Source organism: Anguilla anguilla, chromosome 18, assembly GCF_013347855.1.
Source record: "Anguilla anguilla isolate fAngAng1 chromosome 18, fAngAng1.pri, whole genome shotgun sequence".
NCBI classification, from domain to species: Eukaryota; Metazoa; Chordata; class Actinopteri; order Anguilliformes; family Anguillidae; genus Anguilla; species Anguilla anguilla.
Genome location: NC_049218.1, coordinates 10,074,713 through 10,099,423, shown reverse-complemented (window position 1 = coordinate 10,099,423; position 24,711 = coordinate 10,074,713). Strand labels below are relative to the sequence as shown.

The 24,711-nt window shown below is 42.7% G+C and overlaps 2 protein-coding genes across 3 annotated transcripts in view; both read left to right on the top strand.

Moving 5' to 3' along the window:
* The window catches only part of mertka (c-mer proto-oncogene tyrosine kinase a), a 39,204-nt gene extending 34,478 nt beyond the window's left edge, over positions 1 to 4,726 (top strand). Inside the window, exons 25-31 of the mRNA XM_035400926.1 lie at positions 6 to 86; positions 247 to 339; positions 749 to 867; positions 1,387 to 1,496; positions 2,125 to 2,284; positions 2,683 to 2,819; positions 3,170 to 4,726. Coding sequence (XP_035256817.1) covers positions 6 to 86; positions 247 to 339; positions 749 to 867; positions 1,387 to 1,496; positions 2,125 to 2,284; positions 2,683 to 2,819; positions 3,170 to 3,635 — 1,166 coding nt within the window. The 3' untranslated portion in view covers positions 3,636 to 4,726. The remainder of the gene's footprint in view (positions 1 to 5; positions 87 to 246; positions 340 to 748; positions 868 to 1,386; positions 1,497 to 2,124; positions 2,285 to 2,682; positions 2,820 to 3,169) is intronic.
* Positions 4,727 to 4,928: 202 nt separating this feature from the next.
* On the top strand, positions 4,929 to 16,810 carry tmem87b (transmembrane protein 87B). Of its 2 annotated transcripts, none has more exons than XM_035400817.1 (20): positions 4,929 to 5,486; positions 6,853 to 6,913; positions 7,095 to 7,186; positions 7,381 to 7,515; positions 7,909 to 7,959; positions 8,873 to 8,926; positions 9,082 to 9,175; positions 9,317 to 9,378; positions 9,670 to 9,853; positions 10,188 to 10,287; positions 11,001 to 11,094; positions 12,081 to 12,152; positions 12,429 to 12,537; positions 12,636 to 12,694; positions 12,846 to 12,949; positions 13,287 to 13,360; positions 13,510 to 13,574; positions 13,735 to 13,787; positions 14,223 to 14,253; positions 14,507 to 16,810. In XM_035400817.1, the coding sequence occupies exons 1-20, from the start codon at positions 5,337 to 5,339 to the stop codon at positions 14,546 to 14,548; spliced, it is 1,686 nt and encodes a 561-aa protein (XP_035256708.1). In that variant the 5' UTR covers positions 4,929 to 5,336; the 3' UTR covers positions 14,549 to 16,810. The 2 variants fall into 2 exon arrangements, with proteins under 2 accessions (XP_035256708.1, XP_035256709.1); XM_035400818.1 differs by lacking the exon at positions 12,081 to 12,152 and adding an exon at positions 11,459 to 11,530.
* The last annotated feature ends 7,901 nt before the right edge of the window (positions 16,811 to 24,711 follow it).

Here is a 24,711-nt window from a genome sequence, read left to right as displayed (position 1 = left end):
TCCAGGTGAATTTGGCTCAGTTGTGGAGGGTCGCCTAAAGAAACCAGATGGAACGATGGAGAAGGTTGCAGTGAAAACAATGAAATGTGAGCAGGCCGAACATAGAAGGAGATTATCCAAAATTCAATCCCATATTTGTGGAAACTGCATGTTAGAAACGTTCACAACAGGAGTATGTAATTTCTTGATTGAATAGAGAATGGCTTCATCGTCATCTAATGGTTGGTACTTTTATTCTCTTATCAGTGGACAACTTTTCCCAGCGGGAGACTGAGGAGTTTCTGAATGAAGCTGCATGCATGAAGGACTTCCACCACCCAAACGTTATCAGACTCCTAGGTGAGTATCTGGATCAGCCGGTGCCTGTGAACTGCCCAGCCATGATCTCATACCACTACACCTCGGGTTTACTCATGTGCTCTCTAAAATGGCTTCTTAAAATACAGACTGAGGCTGAAAATTGAAAAGTGCCCCTCACACACGAAGATTCTAAACATATCCAACCGTTTTTGAAACACATCATACACCACAAATATATATCAGCCAATATTTTGTTTGCTTGAATGTTATATGAAAGTATGAAACATAAAAAATGGTGGGCGGCAAAAGACCACAGACAGTGCCAAATCATAAAAAATAAAAAATCTGAAGTATTCAGGTTGGTTGGCCGCTCAGTGCTTAGCTGTGATTTATTGAGATGCGTAACTGAAGGGTTTGTCATAGGCATGGTGTTGTTTGTTCCTCTCAGGTGTGTGTTTGGAGATGGGCTCCAGTCATTTTGCCAAGCCTATGGTCATTCTTCCCTTCATGAAGTATGGAGACCTCCACAGCTTCCTGCTTCGCTCCCGTCTCGGGGAGAGCCCTATGGTAACCCGCCAGTCACTGTCAATATCTGCCAATCCTTGTCAAGAACTGGAAGTTTCTGTCAATGCCCGTCAATTGTTGTTAGTATATGTCAGCTAGTTGGTCAGTATTTGTGTTATCATCAATGTATGTTGATCATTGTCAGCTACAGTCAATCCCTGTCACTGTGTGTGTGTGTATGAGAGACAGAAAGAAAGAGAGGCTGTTATGATCATCAATCTGTGTGCATCTGTCAATATTAATGTCAGTATTTCATTGTCAACATCAATTCCTGTCAATAATCTTTACCAATCACGATCTTGTTAACAGGCTGTAAGAGGGCTTGTTTTCTAGTTGGGATCTGCAGCAAATAGTACTAATTTTAAGTTGCAGCTTTTTAGTTAATTAAATATGTCTGCTTAAGGCAATTCCCTGACCCTGAAGCTCAAAGCTGTTAGGTGAATTTAAGACATGGTATTAGTTATGATTTTTGTTATGATGGGAATGGAGGTGTACTTTACTTTTTATTATCTCCCCCTCCAGTACCTGCCAACGCAGACTCTCCTCAAGTTCATGATTGACATTGCTCTGGGTATGGAGTACCTCAGCAGCAGAAACTTCCTGCACAGGGACCTGGCTGCCCGCAACTGCATGTAGGTCTACCCCAACAAAAAACACTTTACGGGGTGGGGGGTTCACAAAGCAGTTGTGAAATACAGACTCAATCCATGCCTTTATGGTCTAAAGAAACTGATAACATGTCAGTGATTAACAGAACATGGTAGCTTCACCTAGTGTGAGCTTTCTCTCCGTCTATCATTATCACAAATCCAATGGTGCAACACATTGTACAATGAACCCATTCACACAGCTCTCTCCTACTAGAAAAGGCTAGCAGTGAACTTGCATAAGGGAGGCAGTGTAGTGTGGTGCAGTGGTAAAAGAGCTGGGCTTGCAGGTTCAGACTCCTGGTGGGGCTCACATTGTAGGTCAATGTACTGGACCTGAATTTCATCAGTACAAGTATACAAATGACTAGGATCAGTCTTGACCAAATAAATAATAAATAACTTAACACAATGTCCCGTGGACAAGGTTGCACTGGGCTCTATTATATTTTTTATTTTCAAAATTCCCACAACTGATAATCATGGCAATGTTTTGTGAGTGAAATATTGGCGAATTTGGGAAAAAAAAACAACTTTCTGCAGAGGCATCTCTATTTTGGCTTTGTACCCTGTGTTACAATTGACTGATGTTGGCTTTGGCTCCGCCCCACAGGCTGAGGGACGATATGGCGGTCTGCGTGGCAGATTTCGGCCTGTCTAAGAAGATCTACAGCGGGGATTACTACAGGCAGGGCCGAATCGCCAAGATGCCAGTGAAATGGATCGCAGTGGAGAGCCTGGCTGACCGGGTTTTCACTGTCAAAAGTGACGTGGTAACGTCCCCCTTCCTAAATCTTCTCTTTTTCAGTCTTGTGTAGAGAGGCTGAGGCGTTTGTAATAACTGTGCTTGTGTGAGTCTGAGTGTGAGTGCATGCATTCATGTGTATATGAGTGTCCGTGCACATGAATATGTGTCCACGTGAATATGCATCTCACAATATGCATTTGTGTTGGATAAGTTAGGACCTCATATTTTCAGCAAAATTGTGAAACCCAGCTTCCAGAACCTCATTCGTCTTATTTTTCTATTTTTCAAAAAATTGTTTTTTTAATGCATTAGTAAAATAGTGTTTAAGCCTCAAGGTCAGTCGAGACAGTCGTGTGAAGGGAATGGTGTCTTGTATGGTGGCTGCAGTGATACTGATTGTGACGCCACCTCTTGATCTTCCAGTGGGCGTTCGGTGTGACCATGTGGGAGATAGCGACGAGAGGGATGACGCCGTACCCTGGCGTTCAAAACCATGAGATTTACGACTACCTCCTGGACGGTCAAAGACTGAAGCAGCCAGCAGACTGCCTGGACGAGCTGTGAGTCTTTGTCTCCTGGGGGATTGTGGGTGGGCTGGGAAACAGGCAGAAAGATTGCTGTTCTGTCTCTGCAGCAATGTCACTATTATTAATAATCTGAGATGCTGGTGTCAAGACATTTTGTTCTGGGTGTCGCAAAGAATTTATGTGCTTGTCTCATTTATTCATCACTATGTAATTTGATGGGTGCAGCATTGCTTCAGATGTATTAAGTTGGTAATGAGTTAGAAAAGTAAGATATGTATGGCACTATCACTACCTATCATTGTTTACGTAAGTGTCTAAAGTCATGTAATTTTTATGCTTGGTGAAAACAATCTTTTTATCATTTTCTGGTCTACCTGCGACAGGTATGAGATCATGTACACTTGCTGGAGGGCCGATCCAGTGGACCGACCCTTCTTCCCCCAGCTGCGGGTTCAACTGGAGAAGTTGACAGAGAAGCTTCCAGAAGCATCCAGCAGAGAGGACATCATCTATATCAACACCAGTCTTCCAGAGGAGGAGCCAGAGGGAGAGGCGGAGCCAGGCCCAGGCCTGCCAGTCTTTACCTCCTCCCCTTCTTGCAGCCGCCCCATGCCTGGTACCTGCCTTGTCACAGCTGATATCCACGAGAGCATAGAAGAGGAGGCGGATGAGGAAGACGACCGCTACGTCATTGTCATCTCCGCTGAGGACCCTGCTGTGAGAGGTGTGGGAGATGTGGACACACCTCTCCTGACAACTGATGGACAGGCCACGCCAGCCAATGGCAGCCAAGCTGGTCATAGCCTACGTACAGAACAGCCCCCCAGTCACTCTCTGCTCCTGCTATGAGAAAGCAGGCCCACCATGTCTGGGGGTAGAAACTAAAACAAAAGCGGAATAAATTCCTTTCATTTCTTTTGAAAGTGTACCATCAACCCCCCATTCCTACTCCAACTTGTTGTATACTGGTTACATGACCTGCCCAGGTGAATTGCCTGCTGATAGGCTGGTGTTTCTGAAGATGATAGAGCAATGTCCCTACTGCTGAATCTTTGTAGTTTGGAATTGGTAATACTTACCGTGCCACAGAAACAAAAACTGCCGTCAGATTTCAACCCATGTACATTCTGAGATGTTGATATCTGGCCTGAAGTTTTACAATAAGTCAGTATGTAAAAGTGACTAAAGCTGTGAATAGCAAACACCATTTATTATTATTTTTATTTTATTTTATTTTTTTGAAGGGGGGGGGGGGGCACAACATTCAACAGTATTTTACTATTGCTGAAGGTCCTCTGTGAATCTGTATTATGTGGCAGCCCTGTTCTAATCCCTATGCAATATGAGCATGCACAGTTTATACCAAGATACCTTGGTGACATATTTTAATGTTTTTATACTGAAGGATTTATTAAAGAAAGCAATATGAACTTCTGAACTTCTTTAAATCATATATGTATGTACATTATGAATATGTATGTATGCTGTACATTCTGCCTTAATAAGATTTATCAAAAGAGCTTTATCCCAGCTAGCTAAATACCGTAGCTAATACACTTTTTCAGGCTCGACAAAAGACCAGTTGAAGGTGGATAATAGTAAAATCTGGATGGGACACTGACAATATACCTTCGGGCAGGGACTTCATCTCAAGTTGCTCGGTGACAAAAATCAAGCAAAGTAGATTTATCTCTGAATATATGCCATATATGTAGCATTGTAAACTAAATAAAAGTGTTGCCTTGATATGGGTTGCCTACAAAGAAAATGTAGTCCTTGTAACTGAATGGAATTCTGAACTGTTATTGCATCGTTAAATTGCACTTTGTTGTACAGATGTACATGATGATTTGTACTTGAATATATTGTTGGCAGTGTGCATTTGGCAGTGAAGAATTTTGAATTGTCAGCACAATAAAGATGTATATGTTGTATGCCAACGGTCTTTTTTTCTCAATTTAAGTGCTAGAATGAATCACTGTAAATAGCATATCTACAATGATTTCTGCCAATGATCTTCCGAGTTACTGCTTCTGAGTGGACCTCTGAAATTCCATATATTATCATCTGTTCTGAACAGCATATTGGTGACATCTCGTGGCAGTATGCATGTGTGGCCAGACCAGTTAGCCCGGGTGTCTTAGACTTGGGCTATTTTAGATCGTGCAGCCAGCACATTTTATAAGAACCTTACATTCGAACCTTAAGGTTCATTTTGGCACATAACAGTTAATATTTTACAAAAATATTCCTTTAAACTCAACATGAATCTTTAACTATTTTTGACCATCTTTCATTGGCAAATCCATTACCCAGTTAAGCTGTGCAGTTGCAATATTTTTAGCTCTGAATATTGCTTGACTATTTTACCCACTCTTGCAGGGCGTACACATGCCTGAGTTCTTTGCAGATCTTACATGTGTGTGCGATCAACTTCACTTCGAGCGAGTGTGCGCAAGCCGTTTAATCAGCTGAGGAAGACAAGGTGAGACGCTGACGACGCCCGCGGGCAGGTGGGTTGGCCACGCAATGAGCGGCTTACAGTAAAACATGGCCGACTGTGAGCGATGGAAGACGTGGAACTGCCCCGCAAGCAAGTCAAAACTGTGGCTAATTCTCTTAATAACAACCTTGTGCTATTGCAACGATGGAGTCGCGGCGGCCCCGGAGACCGGACATTGGGTTATCACAGTCGTCAATGTAAGATTACTTGAATTGTTTTTGAAATTCCAATTTTGCGATCTTGCTTTCTGCGGAATTCCGGGCCGACATGAGGACTGTAATGTAACTGAGTGAGGAAACAAACGGGTCGATCTCTGTGACAGCCGTGTACTTCTGTACATAGTTGACTTGCTTGTTAACTAAACATATCCCACGTTAGGAATAATTGCACAAAACGCCTGATCTCGTAGTTTTCCCTCTGATTTACAGCTATAACGTTACCCTCTCTCACGTAGCTACGTGTGCTTCCTAGCTGTACTTGCTGTAGCAAGCAGGCATACCAAAGGCATGTGAGCATTGAACAAAACGCACCATTATGCGACCCAGCTAACATTAGCTAGCTATTCTATGTAGCCTAACAAAATAGCTAACATTAGCGAAATACCATTTGGTGCTTCTTATTTGATTGTACTGTAGTCCAGCGTTTCTATTGTTATTACCCATGACTTACATTATCTAGCATTAGCGTTATTTCCCGAATACCCGAATATCCGAAATGAACTGGTATCTGCATGCTGTGTTATCCGATATAAGTTAGCTGAATAGCTAGCTCACCAGGTTAAGGGGTTTAGTTGGATGTGTTACTGTAGGCTAGTGTACATTTCATGAAGCGTTGCACCCTTTGGCTAAATCGCCCGAATGTAGGTCTTGCGCACAACTGATGACATTACTGGCCATAATGTACAGTCTTTCCGCTTCTGTTCATTTAACGTTATGATACAGCAAGTAACTCCTGGCATGCACGACATTAGGCTATATAGCTTACCCGAATGTTGTGGTAAATGGCTTGAAAGAACAGAATTGTTCCAACCTTTAATAAAATGAATTACTAACCTATTTGTCTGGAACGTCCGGCTAAAGTTCCGACAATGTGTGTTCACTGATAGCGGGGCAATGTTTTGTGTATTTTTCGGGTGTGTCAAAAAATCTTTCTCGAAAACAGTGGAGTGTCATTATTTGGAGGCTAACGTTAGCTGATGCGCTTTAATCAACAGTAGATATTTCGCATAGAATATAGGCGTAGTCGTCGTACGTTGTGCAATATGGTGATGTGGCTAATGTTCTTTGTTTATATACAGCCATGCATCAGACATAGCCGATTTTCTTAAATCTCCGTGGCTAAAAACGTAATGCAATGAAGACGAACTAAATTATTAAAACAGACTTTTCCATTGAGCTTGTAGCCACCGCCGTATCCATTTCCAGACTCTGTAAGCGATCGCTAATTTCATATGAGCTGTGAACAAACACCAGTGCTCCAGCTGTATGAGTGTGTTCTTTAACAGTAATTCAGAATGATAAAACAAACTTTCACCTTTACCAAATGTTTGTCTGTTTATTTTAGACCTCAAGGCCGTTGCTACTTAAGAAGTCCATGTACAAAGAGACCGATATAAAGTTCAAAAGTAAGTGCTCCGTGTTCTGGTACAATGCAGTACCTAGGTTATGTAAGTTTAATATATCGACGAGTCTGTTTTTAGTACAGCAAGGCATAGAAATAGGCTACACTTTAACTTGCATTTTCAGGATGAAATAAGTTCCCTTCTGTTGTAATTTTAGTGCTGTATTTTGCCACTTTGTCTTTAGTTACGTCCTTTGGTTGTCCAGAAGAGGTACAATTTACCATCCATTGGTACTTGAAGTACTACCCCTGTCACAATGAGTTTAACAATATTGAAGTAAGTGCAAAAACCATGAAGAATTCTGGCATACTTGAATGAATGCTTCCTGGAGATAAGTAATGCATGTACACAAATGAGTTGTTCTTTTGTGGTGACTGTTTTAATCCCAAGCAAAGTTTCAGAGATCTCATTGTAATGGAGAGTTGTGTATTCCAGTCCTAAAATATGACGTATTTCTCGCCGCCTGTCAGGAGATGTACGATAAAACGCCACTGTACCGGGGGGAGAGCTTGGACCCAAACCCCATGGGTCAGGGGGAATACATTGAGCATGTTCACCAGAAAATAACCTGTAACAAGGATCTGCGCTTCTTTCCCATGCTTAATGTAAGTGATCACTGTGCGCAACGTTTGCATTTCGTTTCACTTTAGCATTTAGCAGACTCTTTTATCTAGAGCTACTTGCACAGATTACAGCTCTACACACAATCAATTTCTACTGGATATTTTACTGAAGCAATTCAGGTTAACTACCGTGTGCAATGGTACATCAGCCATAGAACAACTAGGAATCAAACCTGCAACCTTTTAGTTAGAAATCCAGTTGCCTAACCATTATTCTGCACTGCCAAAGTCTAAGATGGCTTCCATGCACCATCCTCCTTGTAATAGAAAACATTTGGGACCTGTCATGTATCTATCTTTTCCTCCTCTGTTTTCAAAATTTACTAATGAATATTTGTTTGCTCTCCCCTTTTTCTGTCGCTGTTCCTGTTTCAGAAAACGAACGCTTTGCCACATCCTGTGATGCCTGTGGAGGGAATGGGGCAGGTGAGAGAAGTGGATTCACGGTTTCAATATGTCAATATGCCAACAAGTTTAACGATAACAAAGGAAAGCATTTCAGCAGACTTGCAGCTGTATTGATGGTGGGGTAAATCAAACAAAGTTAGGTTTGTGGGTTCACTGATACATTACACAGCCATAAACTGTGACCTATAGTTTTGTCTCACAAATATTTCAGAATTTTACTGCTTATTCTTGTTCTTAATGCCTGGCTTGGACTGCTGACTGGCTCACACAGTGCAGTGATGAGCCCCATGGTCTGGGATCAGATCCCAGCAGTCTATACATTGTAGACTATGGCCAATAGCCCCAGAGGGCTGGTACTATCACCCATGGTTAGGTAGGTTTGAGTCATCGCTCTCTAGCAACTTCTACTAGTCATTCGGGGGCCTGTGGCCTGCTTGCTCAGTCTACACGTGAAGTGTCTTCTCTCAACTTGTGTCTGCACAAGCTTGGCGTATGGGCTGCGGTGTGAAAAGAAGCATCTGGTGACATCACCATGCTACATAGTCATCTCTGAAAATATGAACTCTATGTTACCATTTCTAAGTGGTGTCAGTGCTGTTCTTGTATTCAGCTGCAAGTTACCACAGTGAGTCATAAGCATTGTAGTGTAGCACAGTAGCTGGAAAACTGAACTGGCAACTTAGCTCTGAATTTGTAGGTGTGATTCCCAGGTGTGGCACTGCCTTTTTACCCATGAGTGAGGTAATTAACCTGAATTGCTTAACAAGATTCAACTGATTAAGTGGATTGTATGTAAAATAATTTAAACTGCGTAAATAACTGGATATGAACATCTGCTAAATGCCTAATTGTAACATTCAGAATACTAGAATTGGGGTAGTGAAAAAAAACTTCATGAAAGTATGCATGTGTTTTTGTTTGTTCTGTACAGGATGAAAATTATACCAGGTGGATAAAGGAAGAGTCACAACAGCAGTCTGTCCCAGTAAGCACTTTCCTAAAAAAATCCTTTTATGAATTTTTCATTCAGAAAGTTGCTTGTGGTGAACTATGTTCTTACACAACGATGACTAATCCTACAGACCGGCCCCTAGAACAAAGTGTGAGCTCATGCTGTGATGCAATGCTTTCCCTGTTTAGCACGATGTCATTGCCTCAACATGGAGAGATGGACCTTACCTTCTTGTGGTGTCGGTCAAGTCCAGCAATCAGGAGGCCAACTGGAATTTAACTGGTGGGGCTTTTCTGAATCGTTTTAATTTTGTACAGAATACTACTGCAATAATATCCCACACGATTGGTTGCTTTACTGCTGGATTCAAATAGTTTTTCTTCCCCTGAGGATTCCTAGTGACTGATGTTTTTCTTCCCTCAGTCAGCGTCGTAATGAAAGGAACTCATGGATACATCTCTGTCACCGAATGGCCACTCATGATTGTGAGTATGGAGCATTCTCATTGGTGCTTTTAGGGCTGCTTTTAAAAGACCTGAACTGTGAGCAGCAGACCAACCAATGGTAGTGCCTTTTACTCACTCACTGGCTTGTGTGCCTTCCCTTACTAACGGACCACCTGACACGATTGATTGATTGAATGAAGGTGAGGAGGGAGTATAGTAGCGGTAACCTATTAGAGCCGTGCCTATGCAGTTCTTTTTTCTTTTTATTCCTCTGTTCTTTTGTATCCTTGTTAATGTATGTGTGTGCATGTGTGTGTTTGCGCCCGTCAGTTCTACATGGTGATGTGCATAGTCTACTTCCTGTACGGCCTGCTTTGGTTCCTGTGGGCGGCCTGCTACTGGAAGGACCTGCTGAGGATCCAGTTCTGGATCGCTGGCGTCATCTTCCTGGGAATGGTGGAGAAGGCCGTCTTCTGCGCCGAGTACGAGAACACCAACGCCGTGGGCTCCGCCTGTGAGTGACCACGCCCTTTTTTTTTTTTTCCTCGCATGGCCATTGTGTCTCGGTGAAATTAGGAGTTAGGGTCGTCATTTTTTGTTTTGTTTTTTTGCTTCGTATGGAAAAGGTTCTTTCAGTATTTGAGGAATGGTGGGCTACATTACATCACCACAGGAAGCGTTAAACGTTTAGAACCTGAGCACATTGTGTACGTGTTCACCCGCATGTATCCAAGCATACATGCATGTTCGGGACATACTGTGTAAATGTGGAAGCGTAATCCTGTTTGTAATGGTCTAAACTGCTGTCCTGTGTTTGATGTGTCTTTTCTGCTTTTGCATCCTGTTAGCCCAAGGCCTGCTGATCTTTGCTGAGCTCGTTTCTGCGCTGAAGAGAACTCTGGCTCGTCTGCTTGTTATCATCGTCAGCCTCGGCTATGGGATAGTCAAGTAAGTCTCGTCGTTCTAGTCGGCAAAATAATAAGAGAATTATTATCACTGTTATGTATGTTATTAGAAACCCTTATGAATTGGGTGGCTAGCATAGTTCACTTTTCAGTTTCATTCATTCTGCTGGATATTTACGGACTCGTTTCAGGTTATTTACTTTTCTGAAGGATACACTAGCGCCCTGGAGTTGATCCTGGAGACTGTGTTTTACGAGGCCCGCTCCAGAGACGCCGCGCCCCCTCTGCCTCACCCACAAACATAACAGTCTTTATTACATTACATATAATAAAGCATCTAGCAGACACTCTTGTCCAGGGTGACTTGCACTACTTTTTACATAGTATTTACTTTGCATCCATTTATACAGCTGGATAAGTCCTGAACAATGCAGGTTAACTGCCTTGCTCAAGGCTACAACGGCAGTGTCCCACCTGGGAATTGAACCTGTGACCTTATACTACTACACTGTCGCCCATCTTTATGACTGTATTCTGTCAGTTCCTGATAACTATAGCCTGTCAGGACTGAGGTATTGTGCCTTTAATAGGAGCATGCGAAGGAACAGATACAATCTGGGTTTAAACTGAGACCTGCAGTTGTTGATAATATGTTACATTAGGTTAAATTGGCCTATGCTGTTGTACAGAGCGGCTTACGGTGAATGTAAGTGTGTTTATATTCGCTGTACGCCGCGTGTCTTCTCTGTGCGGCAGGCCTCGGCTCGGGACAGTCATGCACAGGGTGGTGGGTCTCGGCGTCCTCTACTTCGCCTTCGCTGCCATTGAGGGTGTCCTGAGGATCACGGGGGTAATTCTGCTTTTTATCCTCCATTTCACACATTGCACTGCACGCATGCACCCATTCCAGTACTGTTATACACCCATTACTATTAACTCTTCAATCAGTTACCAGGCACTTATTGAAGGGCCATACTTAGATTTATAAAGCAGTTTTACCTGCTGTGGTTTTATAAGCTGGGGGTTTAGCTTGACGGTGGAATTTTAAAAAATAATAAACGAGCAAAGTTGTTTCGGAAGTGATGTCAAGTAACCATGCTGTTGTCTTTTAAAAAATTTTGTCCTCTTTTTTTGCCTGTACACACGCTGAACCCCATATGATTCCTGTGTGTGTGACTTCATGTGACGCCCGTGTGCATTTCTTGATTCGAAAGGGTCGAGACAACGGCCCCGCCCTCATAACCGCCGTCGTTCTGGCCGTGTTCGACTCGTGTGCCGTGTGGTTCATATCCTTTGTTCGGGGTATTTGGGTTAAATGTTGCGTTCTGTTTCACCGTGCATGAAAAAGAATAAGAATACACATTAAAAATGTACGGGTGGGTGACTGAGTCATTGTTTTCCATCATTTTTGCTGCTGCCTTTTCAATTACAACATCGTGAAGTGTCCTCACGTTGTTAAAATTATTGTGTTGTGTGTAGAAATATTTTTAGATGAAGCAGTCTTGAACTACAGATCATATTTGGTCTTATGTGTGCAGTATTTCAAATCTAAAAGGATTTGTTCATGCAGATTGTTGTTTTAAAAAAAAGATGAACCCAAAAACTGATGAAATTTTGAAATTATTTCTTTCATGACCTCTTGGCGTCCTGTTTCTCTGCTTTTCCCACTCTTCTACTTTTCCTGGATTTTCTTTTTCACCTCCTGACCTCTCTCGCTTCCAATGGCTCTTTGTTCTTGCCCTGCACTCTTATCTCTCTCCTCGGGTTTCTCTCCTCTCCTTTCCTCTCCCTCCCTCCCTCCCTCCCTTCGCTCCCTGGCTCTGTTCCGTCTCTCAGGTGAAAGACAATGACCTGGCCCTGTTGGCTAACATTCCTCTGGCGCTGCTCGACTCCTCTCTCTGCTGGTGGATATCCTTCACTCTGCACCTCTCCACACCCCTCTGTGCCTTTGCCTGCTTGTGTTCCTGCATCAGTCCTCCTACAGGGGGGGATTCCACTAGTCTGCATGGCATGGCGGCCCTCCTGTTTCTTCTCTCTGGTTAATCAGATATGTGGTGATGGTGTCAGGTGGTTATTTTATCAGTATGGCTGCATGCGGCACTGTTTCAACACCCCCCCCCCCCAATGTTTGTGACAATTTGTCGCTCGTCGACTGTTGAACATGTTTCCTTGACGGCCTCTAACATATTCGTCAGTTTGGCTCAAACCATAAAGACCCTGAAATTAAGGAGAAACCCAGTGAAACTCTCCCTCTATCGGCACTTCACCAACACACTCATCTTTGCTGTCATTGGTCAGTAAGTTCCCGTGACGTTCTGTTATTTGGATATTTGAATTTCGATGGGCCTAAAAATTAAGCCATCACTTTTCCTCAATTTCTGTCCCTGCCAGCTTCTATAATTTTCATGGTATGGACAACAAAGAAATTCCGGCTAGCAGACTGTCAGTCCGTGAGTACTGTTTTGGCATTCTTTTGTTGAATTTGTAATTGTTTTACCTAAGAAATTTGTAGCGTGTGCAATACTGACAAATTGTTACTTGTTTGTCGAAGGATATTAGTCGAGACGATGATGTGGACTTTCTGTTGCCTTGTTTCTGCAGGACTGGATGGAACTTTGGGTGGACGACGCATTCTGGAGGTTCCTGTTTTCCATCATCCTGCTTGTCATCATGTTTCTATGGAGACCATCGGCAAACAACCAGAGGTGAGATTGTTCGGTCCATTAATGTTACATCAAACAACAGTTGATATATGTGCGTGTATGCGTGTGTCATATGTATTTATGTGAAAGACACTTTCTTTGTCTTAAAACTGAATGCTCAGAGGAGTAATTTTGAGTAAAACTGTCATCTCCTTGTAAATTCAATATGATTATATTTATGTTATAGTAAGTGATATATTGACCAAAGTCCACTGCATGAATGTTAAAATTGTGCCTTTTAAAAATTCTTCGCAGTATTTAAACAAATAGCCAGGGAGGCCCAAATGTGCTCACTGAACTTGGCATTTTATGAAAATGAATCTTGTTGGCCTTCCTGTAGGTATGCATTCACTCCATTGATAGATGACTCTGACGATGAAGAAACTGAAGAATTCCTGGTGTCTTCAAATTTGGGTATGGCCGATCAAGTCAAGATTGAAGAACTCTTTGTGAATTTTAGTTTATTCTTTGTTGTTGAAGTCGGTTCAAATGTTGCATACACAGTAACACAATGCACATTTGTTAATAATGTCATATCCTTTTATTTTCTTTTTCCCCCTCAGCTGAAGGCATAAAGCTGAGAGCTAAGACTGAATCGAATGGGACAGTGAAGCCTGCTGCCAGTCCGGTCAGTAAAGGACAATTTCCAGACATCCCCCTTGCATATCGACAGTTTATACAAAATATCCCCAAATGGCAATATTCCCCTGTCTATAGATGTGACATTCTGCTATCTTTGTCTAAATCTTTATTAAACTCAGTGTTCAAACACTGTACGCTCTCTCCAGGATGAAGACCTGAAGTGGGTGGAGGAAAACATTCCGACTTCTCTGACGGACGTGTAAGTCTCACGCCACATCGCAAAAACCCGTCGTCATGGCGCCCTGTAGTTTCAGCTGCCGCATGGGCACGCCGAGCCAATGCTGAGCTCACAGTGGAATTCAAATATTAACCGAACATCCGGTGATGACGGCAGTCCTAGACACAGTTGTATCAATGGGCCTGCCTACTTTCTGGGCCATTCCAGCTGCTGTTAATAATATCCCTTCGTAATGATTTGACAATAATGTCCGTTTTACAAACCCGACAATTGATTATGATACTAATTGACTAACCAGTAATTGTATTAAAACTTGTCAGGCAAGGGTCTTGGAAGAGATTCTGTAATATTTTATGTTTTTCGGAAGAAGCTTTTTTCTTTTGCTATAAACATGAAGCCTTTTTGTTATGTGCAAAATGTAACATGAGCGTTAAATGAGTGTTGCTTCTGTTGCAGGGCATTGCCCATTCTCCTGGACTCTGATGAGGTAAGCAGACATTTTACCTTTTGATATGTAACGTGCACATTGCATTCATTTTGTTGTAGAAAGTGAGCCAGACGTGATTGGTGTCGTTCATGCAAATGTGTGGGTCTCCTTATGCCGTAGATTTTTATATTCTTATTTAGTGAAACAGTAGCAGTGTCGTAGGACGAGTGACCTTTGAGTGACCTTTGAGTGACCTTTGAGTGGCCTTTGTTTCTGTACAGGACTCATTGTGTATTCTGCTGTTAACTTGCAGGAAATCATGACCACAAAATATGAGATTTCAAAGATGGAGTGAGGAACCGGAACCCGGCTTCACACTTGAGGGTGGTGGCTCTGCCTGACTAAATCCTGCAGGACTGAGACGGAGGTCAGAGGTCAGAGGTCAAGAGTGTCATTATTAGACTGGGATCTTTGTTGGCTTGTGAAGGAGAAAACCCTGGAAAACTCACTGAAACACCATCTCCAGTCGAGAACGTACTTGCTGTGTTTAAATATAATAAATATTCATAAAACAACCCCTTTTCCCCACTCTACAGCCAAAGCCAGGCTGGCCACAGCTGGCCTGGCTTAATACGAGTGCTTTACCCTGGTGTTCCCACAGTCACAAGTATAGCACAAATCTGGGTAAACGCTGGTGGTATGTCTGCAGATCAGGCCGGATGCCTGGACCTCTTTATGTCACTAAAGACTGGTGGTTCTTCAGGTTGTTTGGTGGAACGGAGAGCAGAGTGCTTCTTTTTTTATTTCTTCATGTTCATGTGATCAGATCTAGCGAAGCTTTCCGGGGTCTACCTGCACCAGGCTGCAGTCGGGCCCCTGAGGTAGGCCGCTTTCTCTCCTGAACAGGAAGGAATTATGCGGACCTTCCCCTGCCCTCTGTACCTCCCACTCCCCAAATCCATTTGGACTCTGACGCCCCAGGACACGCCCCTTTTGTCGTATCGGTGGCTCCTGACTGTAGATGCCCTGACGAGCACAAACTGGCAGGAGATCATGGAAAACCCCGGAACCTGGAATACACCATTCAGCTTGGCTGCAGCTGGACAGTGGAAAATATGTTAAAAAATTAATTAATTAAAAAAAAAGGTTAAAAATTTGTGGATGTTTTAAGTTTCCATGTCACTTACCTGAAGGAGAAGAAATCTGCAGATGGAACTTGTAAGATGTTCCTGAAAAAGTAAAAAAAAAAAATCAGTTTGATTCCAGGAAGATAATTTAAGCTAGATTTGTCTTTTCATTGTTGTTTAAAAAAGAAACCAAGCACCACAGAAGAGGAAGAAGTACTTTGATGGGCTGTAAATGACCAAAGTTTGGTTTATTTTTGCTTTTGTCCATTTGTGTTTGCTGTCTCCCACTGTATGTGAAGCTGCTCAAGGGATGTTTGATTTCAGTGTGAAAGTATGTTCTTTTATTTCTCTCTGTGTGTCCGTCTGTCTCTCTGTCCGTTTGCTTACCAGGCTGTGTGACACCGTTCATGCCATTCATGTGAAACGACAAGTCATTGCTAAGAAGTACTCAGTACTACTCAGTTGCAGTATTGAGAATGCCATGAGAATTTTGTACAGGGATTTACGGATTTTTATTTTGGTTATGAGAACTGGGTTGAGAACTGAACCTTCCTTTGTCTCTCTTGGAATAAAAAGCAATACATGTCCTTAAAAGGTTTAATGCAGTCCATTTACCATTTACTTCTCAATACTGAGCTGTGTTTACCTGTACTATTCTATTTAAATTATGTTGAAGTGTACTTAACTCTCTATGTAGTCCTCCTGTTGAGGATGGTCTTTTTTTTTTGAGTAAAGAATGGTTTGGTACTGTAACACCTGATTGTTCTTTCATAAAGCCTTATTTAATTCCAACATTTTCTTAACTCAGATTACGCAAAACTCAAATTAGAAATGACTGCTAGTGCTAAATTCAGATTTACATATTGAAACATAATGTGAGTTATTGTGTGTTGTCTGCTTTCTCTGGAAAAAAAGGAACAGCTCTGTGAAGAGCTTCAAATCCACATGTTCCAAATTCACACAGAGTGCCCTATTTAGTTCAATAGCTATTAAGTTCACTTGAAGGTGGCCACTTTTTTGTGTAGGGTGGGATTTGGGGCATTTAAAAATAATTGAACATTTATGAATGAACTGCATTGTATATACTATTCAAAGCAATATAATACGGGGAAACGTGCAACTGCACATTATTTAAAGCCATTTAATCCTTCCTTTTTAAATAGTGGCATGTGTATAAGGCCATGTTAAGTTGTCCTCCCACACTGAGATTTAAATTTAAATCTGTCTTTTTTTCCCCCCTTCTTAATGTTGCATGAATGTCTGCTGTTTGGGTTGGTCTATTATGTTGATGGAGCAAACCGTTTTGAGTCAGAAGGTCCAAATATTGTCATTTCCTGGTTTACTTTTCAATGGGTATACCAAATTCAGTTTTTACAAAAGCCTCCAAAGCTGTTGTGATCTGTTCTTGGTGACCCACTGACTTAAATTGCAATACTTGGTTGATTTAATTTAATTGTAAATAAAAAAAACCTTTATTTTTGTTGACAGTTCATTTGCAGTGATTTTTCATTTTTATTTATTTTAATCAAAAAGTCCCCCCATAGATAATGGGCAAAGCCCTTAATTTTTTGTTTGCCAAGGGTGTTAGCAGGAGCTGCCCTTGCTGGTCTCAGTTCAGTCAAACACCATTAGACCAAATCTCAGGAGAGCTTGGCTGCAGCTAAACCTTGCAGTCTGGAACCATTGTAATTGATGATCTCCCCTGATTAAGAGACCAGCCTGTTATTCGTGCCAAGCGCAGACAATATTCATAGCCAGTGACATTAAGAGGGCAAGAACATCACAAAGTGTGGATTCCTCTTGTGTAAGTACATTTACGAGTTTGTTACCCTGGGGTAAGGAGCAGCTGCTCTTGCCCAAATTGGCTTAAGGCGACAGGTGAAACCGCTTTTCAGTCAAAACCTGATTCAGACCCTCAACTACCTGATTCAGACCCACAGCTGCTGGGACACGCACGTTGAATTTAAGGAACGGTTTGCATGGCACAGTCCAGTACACCGCATACAAAGCTGCCCAAAATGCAGAAAAGGCAGTGTTGCAATTTGGCTGGAAAAAATGGTACTTAAATTAAACAAAAGAACAGCAAAACAAAAACCAGGCTGATCAGGAAATGGATGAAATCAACAAAAAAAGGAGAGGGCTGGGGGACCCACCATCCTCCCCGCTAAAATAAAAAATAAAAATATAAAAAATATGCAAGCCTGTAATCAAACACAAAAAAAATATGAGGCACAAAGAAATAAAGCAAAATTCAGCAGCCCCTCTGCTACAGCTGCATGACCAGGAGTGACCAGAAAAAGAAGCAGAACAGCCTTCAGAACAGCATTTATACTCTTTCCAACGAGGCACAACTGAACCTGCCATCTTGATTAACAGAATTGGGGGAGGAGCACAGCATGAGAAGCACAAGAATCCTCTCCCTCTGATTTGAAACCACCCCCCAAAACCACCAAGGTGCAACAGCTCCACCCACAAGGCATTAAATCAGGGCTGCATAACCCTGTGAGATCTACCGTCCTAGAGGTTTTCCATTTCAACCCTAATTTGATATACCTGATTCTACTAATTAGCAGCTCAACAAGATGTTGCTAGCTGTTGAATGAGGTGCACTTTGTTAGGGTTGGACTGAAACCCAACAAGAGACTTGATCTCCAGGAACAGGGTTGGGCAGCCCTACATTAAATAATCTAGAACAGGGCCATGTACCACAAAGCTGGATTACTGAGTTAGCAGGATTACTGCATTAAGTAAAACCTGGAACCTGGGACAAATCTGGAACATGGACTGTAGTAAAAAAGAGCTGTTCTGGGGTTTACTCAGTGCAGTTATCTAGCTAACTCAGTAATCCAGCTTCATGAAATACCCCCCTGGGCTGCCCAACCCTGTTCTGGGAGAGCTACCATCTTGTAGATCAGTGGTGTCAAACTCGTTGCCATGGAGGGCCGTATGTATGCAGGTTTTCATTCCAACCAATTAATGCTGCCTTAATTGAGTCCAATTACTCATTCAGCCATATGCGTTTAACTGCATTGAAGCACATAATATAAGAAAATTTTTATTTAGACAATGCGGGTCACCATAGACGTCGGGTCACCATTGTGCACAAACCTGCATCCCTAATTCAGCAAATAATTTAACTAATTATATAATCAAGATCTGAGGCTGGAATGAAAACCTGCATACATACGGCCCTCCATGGCAACGAGTTTGACACCACTGTTGTAGATTTTCATTTCAACCCTAATTTGACGCAACTGATTCTACTAATTAGCAGCTCAAGGAGACAGTAAAAAGCACACAAGACAGTAGCTCTCCAGGAATAGGTTTGGGCAGCCCTGATCTAGAAACAATAAGTACACTAAGATTATTTATTGAACACCACAATAGAAGTGATGTTCTTTCAATGCCCCAAGAGCCTTTTAGTGGTTTGGGAACTGGGATGATAAATAGAGGATTGGAGGTTCATATCACATGATTAAAACCTAGAGCACAAAGACCTTAACCAGAACACCATATGTAAAGAGCTGGCCTTAAGCCCATGGTAATAATGGGGTGTGATAAATGCCTGTCTGGTCATATTACCAAGAGAAAATTAGCTTCTCTTATTGATTCTAAAAAAATGATGCTTTGTTATTGGCCTCCTTTAGTAGTTGTAGCCGGACGGGCCACCAGGGGGCAGGAAAAACCCAGAGCCCTTTACAGTCGGTATTCAGTCGTACTAAACCTACAGTAAAATTAAAGCATTAGTGTGCACCCAGTTTCTCACCCGCTCAGGTTGGAAGGCAAGCACACATATTTATGTATTTGCAGACATTTATATATTTGGGCGTCTCATCTCATTAAATTGGCAGTTAGCGACATTTCTGTCAGACTGTTTTTTTTTAAAATTTTTAATAATAAAGTTAAAATGCAAGTTGGCCATTCTCTATTCCTGAGGTCCTGAGAGGGAGGGTGCTTTCACCATGTTAAATTAGGTGACACAGCATTTTTTCCCCTTTGAGAAACCTCGCAGGCAGCTGCTGAAGGGTCTGGCGGGGTGGTGACATGCCAGGCCTACACGTGACCCAGAGGCAGCCGTGGGACAAGAGCGGCCTTCACGAAACCAGAAGGGACCCGGAGGTCAGCATGGAGAAACTCCTGACCCCTCTCAAAAAAGCCACCTGTGCCTCTGCTGTGCTTGGATCTGGAGGTGTTCACGATGCTAAGCCGAATGACCTCTGACCTACGCGCTGAATAAACCCAGCAATCACCTTGTTGGACTTCTTAACTGTACTTTCTTTTCCTTTTTCCTTTCTAAACAGCTATTCACCAGGGACCTGGTGCATTATAAAATGGTTGGCGGTGTAGCATAATGGTCTAAGGCTGTTGCTTTAATTCCCAGTTGGGAATGTAGTTTTACCCTTGACCAGCCTGAATTGCTTCAACATGTATCCTGCTGTACAAACAGATTGAATGTAAAAGAATGTAAGCTACATTATATATATAGCTCATCAGCTATATTATAAAGGAATATTAAATATCTGGTGCTAAACTACAAATTGAACATTTGACCGCGTGCAAGATACACAATGACTGAAATAGCAAGGATCCATAAATATCTATTGCCAGCTGTGTAATGTACAGATTTTGTCCATGTGCGGCAGGCTCTGTGGTTATAAATCAAGCGGTTACAGAGGTCCAGTCCCTCATAGTTTATTTTTGGTGTTCGGGCTTCTTTCCACAGGGAACAATAACCATCTATAACGACAAACTATAAATTGCTCATGAGTATCCACACCATTTCAGAACATTTTAGTGTTATGCACTTATCAGTCATACAGGCTTTTCCTGGCTATAGACAGTGTGCCCAGCAGTGATTCTTTTTTTTTTTAGAAGCGTTATCATTGGAGATCTTTGTAATGGAGACACGTTCACTTGAAATGGAATTGTATTGCTTATTTTACAGTTACCATTATGGCTATTGTAGAAACAGGCCTTAAGACCGACCTTTGGAGAGAGTGGTGTGCTTTACTGGGAGACGATATGGAGAGTCAGAAGAACTTCTGTGGGCACGGCGACAAAGGCAGTAGTGTGTGGTGGTCCCAGATACCCCCGTTCTGAGTGCTCTCGAGGGTATTTTTTGTGGTGCGATGTCTCCTCTCTGGCGAACAGGTTGAGGTTGGGAGGGAATGTGCCCAGGCGGTGTGTGACATACTGAGATGCACCGCAGTGATGACATGCTGATAGCATGGGCCAATGCTGTTTGCTTACACCGCAGGTTCCAGTGACCTCAGGGTCACTTGCCCCGCCCCCCGCACATTCGGCCAATCCCGGTTTAGCGTTTTAGTGTGCTTCAAGTTTCTCTCACAGCTTCACTCCAAAACTTCATCCCTAGAGAGTGCGTGTGTGTGTGTGTGTGTGCATGTGTGTGCGTGTGCGTACATGTCCATATGCATATGTCTTCAGAAATCTGCTCAAAACATCTGGCCTAATTGATAGCATCCTTCCTCTGCCACTAATGTACGCGCCAAACATGTCATCAGAGTTCCCAGAACACACTAGATTAAAAAGGACGACAGGATTAAAAGGGGAGGGGGGGAAATAAAATTCTCTTTGGAATTTTATTGTCATTATCTGTCTTAAAGTTTTCCAACACTGAAATAATTAATTAATTCAAGACCCCAAATTGCTTTTCATGTCTCAGAGGGGAAAAAACAACTGAAGCTTCGCAGTGGTGGTGAAGGTCACGGTTGGAGGTGGGGCCCCAGTGAAAATGTTTTGCATCTGAATGTTGTTTCTCATTCGTTGTTTATGTTTGATTGACATCACTCCAAGGAAGCTGTATAAATCTGCCGCTAGCTGAGAGCCAGTGCAGGCCAGACCAGCGTAAGCGTCACGCTTTTCCGTAGAAGTTGGCCGATAAACAAAGCGTCTGAGCTGCAGCTGCACCATTCTAGCGTATCTTCCGTATTCCCCTCTTCCTTTTTTTGCCCCCATCAAAATGAGTTACGGAGGTGAATGTGTTCGGCACATTGAGTGCAGACCCTGCATTGAAATAATCACCTCAGGAGTCAAGGGAGCTCAGTTCGCTACTGTTGAGAAAAACAACCCCCGTAAAGAACTCTGTAATGGACGAGATTTTGGGGGGGAAAACACAAAAACAAATTTCCATCGCTACAAAAAATTATTTTGTTAGTTGACGAGAATTTACTGGAATCATCATGAAATGTTTAATAATTCGTAACGTCAGAAGTCTAACTCACCAGACAGCAAAAAGTCCCCTTGGTGTAAAGTCCCCAAGGACCGGCGAGGATGCAGAGACACAGGCAGGGACAGATTGGATGATGTCAAAAACAAACTGACAAAAGCATTTAACGATTAATGGTCTGCATCCGAAGCCTGTGAAACACGAAGAACTGCTGCACATTATTATCCATAGCCAAATAAACAGACCTGATTGGCTATTATTTTCCAGTTAGAAACCCACAGTGATGCATGTGCTGCTCCTGTACTGTGAGGGCCCTGCTTAAGAGTATGGACAGCCTCCATAACACAAACAGGACAATAACTGTCCCAGACCTGCCAATATCAAACTCACACTCAGTCCGACCTGGCTGTATGTCCTTACATGCAATCAACCTGATTTGGCATTAGCCTTTTTTTTTTTTTTAAATCCATAAAACAGGAATAGAACATGGAACAGGAGTTATGCCAGAAGACAAAATGAACTGGCAGCTGTTTATTTGGTACTAAGAAGGAAGTGTTCTCCGCAACCCGTGTTCAAAAGCATGACCTTTGGTGGGCATGGCCGAGAGAGACAGGAGGAGAGCCAGGGCCTGTGCCTTGCGGAAACCAGTGAGCACAATTTAAAGTGGAATTGGCCGGTAGGGGATATACAGCTGGGAGAATGTTTAATACCGAACGCGGTCTGGGTTTTGTCAAAAAGGAGGAAGGAGATAATAAGCATGGTCTGTAGAAGGTTTGGAGTTTTGGGGAGGGAGGGGGGTGGAACAGTACGCCCCGTGTTCAGATGAATTTGACAACAAGAGACGGCCTATCCTCCCGGAGCCTGATACGTACCTGGGGACGGACACATGCACACAGATCCCCATTCTCCTCGCTCACGTCCACCGCTGGGACACCTTCCAAATATGTATCCCCACGTGGAAAACGATCCTGCACTGCCACTACACGCCAAGTCAGCCACCCCCACCCCCCCACACCATCCCCCAACCCCCAAAACACCCCTCCCTTTCCTGCACAATATACGCCAAATAGAAATGCCTTTATTCAGTTTTCTCTTCTTCGGAAATAATCCACCGGATTCATTAAATTACCAGCCGCCACCGCTCTTCAGTTTTCCTTGACATGTCTTCTGCCTTATTACACTGGGTATGACTTACAGTTAACATGCTCAACAATTCAATATTATTTCCAACCGTGCGAGCGGCTCCTTTCGATGGTGTCCAAAACAAAGAACAGGAGAAACGAGAAGCGTGCGCCTCTGTGTTATTTTAAGCGGTCCTGGATCACTTGGTGGTGCGGATGCGGGCAGGAATCTAGAGAATTCCGAATGCGATATTTTCTTTCTTATTATTATTATTTCTGCAGAAAGAATAGCGCCTGCTGCAGCTGCAGGTGTGGCGTGGCTCACGGGATCCACGGAGCGGATTCGCCACGGGGATATGCTCGCATCGCTCTTCCACAATGCCGTACGGTAACGGCGGTGTGGAGACGGCTGCTGGAGCATCGAGGGTTGGGCGGGATTGCGTTGGGGTCGGCCTCGCATCCCCTTTGGGCAGACCCAGAGGTCTCGGCGCGGAGGAATGCCAGCGCGTTTATTATTTTTCTCAGTACTGAGACGATCTGTCTTTTTTTTTCATTCTCTGACATATTGAGCAATATCTCATCGCTCAGAACTTTTGAAATGTGCGCAGCGAACAGCCGTTTGAGCATCGGCTCTGTGTAACCGAGCACGAACAGCCTGAAAACAAAGTGCAGTCACGCTACTAATAACTCACCAAGGAAATCTCACATTTTCCGTCAGGGCGTTCTGTCATTTCTGAACAGAACATACGGCGTGCGGGTCCTCCCTCGCCCTTAAAGCATGCGGTTCTTTTGATCCTCTCATTTCAATTTGAACCCAGAGAGGGAGAGAGAGAGAGAGAGAGAGAGAGAACAAGGGAGAAAGACGGGGAGCGAGCGCACATGTGGTCTACATTACTCTTCTTTCGAACAAAACACATAATTGAAAAACACATCGAGGTATATATTTAATTTCCTGATGCTTATTGTTGTAGTAATGTGAAATACCTCTGGAATTCCGCTATATATACTACAGATTTTTGGTTTTGACCTCTGACACTAAGAGGGCCCGAGTGTAAATAGAAAGAAAGAAAACACTTTGAAGTAAATGCCATACTGGGTGTTTGGGGTTCACATCATTTTTCATTTCAAATAGCTGAATGGTTTCACTAAGGTGTGTACGTGTGTGTGGCTAGGTAATCTTCCTATCACTCCACAGCGCTTACCCAACCCACTGTGGACAGCCTCATTACGTAGCTGTGAATCAGCTACTTAAAGCAATACCCAACTGCAGCAAATCACATCAAACGTAAGAATAAGATTGTGTCCTTCTGGAGTCATTAACAGGAAGTGGAGGCAATTCCATTACTGATAAGGACTAGCAGCGCGCCCAAAACCAATCAGCCACATAAGAATACATGGCGATGAGAACATACATGCCATTCAGCCCATCTAGACTCACCATTCACCTGCAGACTAGAGAGTGTCCAGCACTGCATCAAGTCTGGGCCCTGAGGGTTTCTACCTCTTCTGAATGACCTGGCAATTCCCTGCGTAAAGAAACACTGCCTGAATTACCTTTACTTCCTCAACTACCCAAAATGTCACCTGATATAACTCACAATGAAAATTTGTTGTCCACTTTGTTAATCCGTTTCATAGATTTAGAAACCTTAATGAAGTGGCCTGAAAAATGCATTGAATAATATCAATATTAAGTTAATTTAGTGATACTCAGTTATTTTTGTGATATATCCCAGCATGCTATTGGCCTTTTTTGCTGCTACACAGTACAATACCTATATTCTGATAAATGTTCTTTAACTATTTCCCAAGTTCTTTCAAATTGAACACATTCAAATTTTGTTCCTCCCATAAAGGTTATTTTTACAGATGCTATAGCATCTTTTTTTGTCTCAAACTCTCAGGTAAAGATTTAGACTTATTTCTTCTTAATTTCTTAAGAAGTTGCACCCAGACTATATTATTGAAATTCTCTCACATCTTATTAAAGTCAGCTGCTCCAAATCATATAGCTGGAGTGGGTGTTCCTAATTTACCAAAATACATCAATATTCACTCAATGTTCACTCAAAGGGACAGAGCC